Source organism: Microtus ochrogaster, chromosome 16 (assembly GCF_000317375.1).
Source record: "Microtus ochrogaster isolate Prairie Vole_2 chromosome 16, MicOch1.0, whole genome shotgun sequence".
NCBI classification, from domain to species: Eukaryota; Metazoa; Chordata; class Mammalia; order Rodentia; family Cricetidae; genus Microtus; species Microtus ochrogaster.
In genome coordinates this window covers 7,993,531-7,996,610 of record NC_022018.1, presented here as the reverse complement: position 1 = coordinate 7,996,610, position 3,080 = coordinate 7,993,531, and the positions used below count along the sequence as shown (strand labels likewise).

Genomic DNA, 3,080 nt, shown 5'->3' with positions numbered 1-3,080 from the left:
GCATTCGTTTCTGGCTGCCCAGACCCAAATATTCACACAGAAGCTATATTAATTACAACACTGTTTGGCCAATAGCTTAGGCATATTTCTAACTAGCTTTTACATCTTAAATTAACCTGTTTCTATTAATCTTTGTATTGCCATGAGGCTGTGGCTTACTGGTAAGCCTCTGGCATCCTCCTTCAGCAGCTACATGGTGTCTCTCTGTCTCTACCTACTCTCTATGTCTCTGTTCAAATTTCCTGTCTGGCTTTACTCTGCTAAGTCACTGGCCAGAACAGCTTTATTCACCAACCAATAAAGTAGCACACAGATAGGACCTCCTACACCACCCCCAGAGTCTTTAGAGATGCCAGACTTATGACTTACCAGTGTTGCTTACACACCAGACACTATAAAAGTGATTTACATAAATGGTCTCATCGACTCTCACAATAACCTTCAAAGGTTATGACTATTACTCTTCTAACCCATTTCTGCCAACTGACAACCCCAAGGTCACCGAGCTACAGAGCAGGACCCCTCAGCCCCTTGATCTCACAGCTGTGCTAACTACTGGGATCTAAAGACAATTCAGTTGGAATATTTGGGTTCACACTATTCAAGAAACATAGCCCCAGTCATAATGATAAAAGTAACTGTTTGTAGGGCTGGAAAAGCAACTCAGCAGTTACAAATGTGTACTCCTCTTGAAGAGGATCTGAGTTCAATTTTCAGTACCCATGCCAGGTGATACCACCACCTGTAAATCCACCACCAAGGGAGTTGCCACTGCCCTCTACTGGCCTGTTAAGGCACCTGCACTCACGTACACAAAGTCCACACAAAGAGACACATACAAAAGCAACATACATTGTATAAAATTCCCAAAGAATTAATAAAAATATTTTAAAGCTCACATCTAACACCCAACCAATATATTCTTTCAAATTAATTTCATCTTTAACACTCAACAAAAGAGTAAAGTGAAAATCAGCAAAGATAAGCAATGTGAGAGATTATTTCACACCTTGGCAAAACCAAGTTGTGAATTGTAATTATGTAGGTTAAACTTAATTTAAATTAAAAGTGGGAAGTCAACATGACTCAGAAAGTGCCATGCAAGCATGGTGACATGATTTCAACTTCTGATACTCACATAAGGGAGAGAAAGAGAACCACAAGTGTGCTCTATGACCTCCATCTGTGTTCCAAGACACTTACACCCTTACACACATACCATACACCACATACACACACATCAATAACAATAATAACAATATACAATTAAGTTATGCAAGTTTTTTAGAAAATACTTGGGCCTGTGGTTACCGGTATCTGCCAGGCTCCCTGCTGTACTGGTCCATGACCTGTCGGAAGTCCCGGACAATGTCATGCATCCCCACCTGAGTAGTGGTGAAGTCGTGGTAAAGCTCCGAGTAGTGGGTGACGGTGTCCTTGGGAAAACAGGACAGCACCGTTAGCACCATTTCCCCACGTGCAAGGTCTCCATGTAAGCTCAGATGGTCTTATCAGATGGCTTGAACTAACGGGCTACTTGCTCAGTGGTGGTCCTAGAAACCTCAGTGCACAAGAGCTGTGGGTGGTGGACACCCATGACCCTTAATATTGCACAGGCTCTTACATCTGTGACTTTAAAAAGATCTAGTGAACAGTAAGCATTTCTCTATCACCCATTTTAGTAAACTAAGTCTTACCAAATACCAAAACCTTAATTACAAAATACCTCTAGATATAATTGCTTGAATGCTTCAGCCATTCTTGATGAAGATAGAACTTGTAAACCTTTAGTCCCAGCACTTGGGAGGCAGAGGCAGGTGAATCTCTGTGAGTTCAAGGCCAGCCTGGTCTATAGAGTTCAGACCAGCCAGGGCTACACAGAGAAACCCTATCTTGGAAAAAAACAAAATAGAGCTTGTTGCACATCTATATTGTATCTGCTTACAAAATATCAATATTTAATTTTGTTTCTTTGCTGTCTCCACCCTCCATGATTACTATTAACCTTTTTGGGGCTCCAGTGATGGGTGGCCATAGTCATTCCTGTGTTTCCCTAGGAGAAGAAGAATCAAAGGACGACAGCTCACATGCACTGCGGTCCTGGATTGAACACAGACTGGCTGAGCCACCCCAACCTGATCTGCTACCTGTCAGTGAGCTCTCTTGAGTAGGTCACTTCACCTATAAAAGTGAAAGGGTTTGGCTTGGAGGGTGTTAATCCTGGGTGTCTTCCTAAAATTGCTTGTTCTTCAAATTCTGAAGTCGCTTTGCAGACATACATTTCACATTACCATCAGCAAGGCGATGCCAACATTTCTTCAAGAAGCTAGTACTCTTTGAGGAAACAGGCTAACACTGCTGTGGTCTTCATTTTTCTGTCTTACCAGAAGTTATGAGCAAAAAATAGCAATAGTAATGCTAACAACAACAATAATGGGCTTAATTATAACCTTTGCTTCATGATACTGTCTCACAATTAATTAATTGTTCTTTAATTAGGTATATAGATGAGTAGTTAGGTAGGTCAGTAGTTAATTAGGTAGGTGAATAGTTAGGCAGGTGAGTAGTTAATTAGGTAGGGGAGTGCTGTGGGACAATGGTCTGTACCCCATCACTTGTGTTTTAAATAAACGATGATTGGCCAGTAGCCAGGCAGGAGGTAGAGGCAGGGTGTGAGCAGGCAGGAAGTAGAGGTGGGGCAATGAGAATTCTGGGAAGAGAGAAGTTGGTGTATGCAGTCATCACCCAGATACAGAGGAAGCCAGACACAGAGGAAGCAAGATGTGACTACCTCGCTGAAAAAGGTACCAAGCCATGTGGCTAACATAGACAAGAATTATGGACTAATAAAGCCTGAGCTACTAGGCCAATCAGTTTATAATTAATGTAGACCTCTGTGTGATTTCTTTGGGATTTAATTACTGTGGGAACTGGGCAGGACAGAAACCTCAGTCAACAGAATGGTGCCTGAACAGGGACTAAATGGATGGAGGACCAGGCGGGACAGAAAAACTCAGTCAAGAAGTGAGTAGTGAGGTAGGTAGATGAGTAGTTAACTAGGTAGGTGAGTAGTTAGGTAG

General features: G+C 42.1%; 1 protein-coding gene across 1 annotated transcript in view; it reads right to left on the bottom strand.

Annotated features, from left to right (window-relative positions):
• Slc3a1 (solute carrier family 3 member 1) overlaps positions 1–3,080 on the bottom strand; it is a 35,462-nt gene that overhangs the window by 12,460 nt on the left and 19,922 nt on the right. Inside the window, exon 6 of the mRNA XM_005354696.3 lies at positions 1,312–1,436. Coding sequence (XP_005354753.1) covers positions 1,312–1,436 — 125 coding nt within the window. The remainder of the gene's footprint in view (positions 1–1,311; positions 1,437–3,080) is intronic.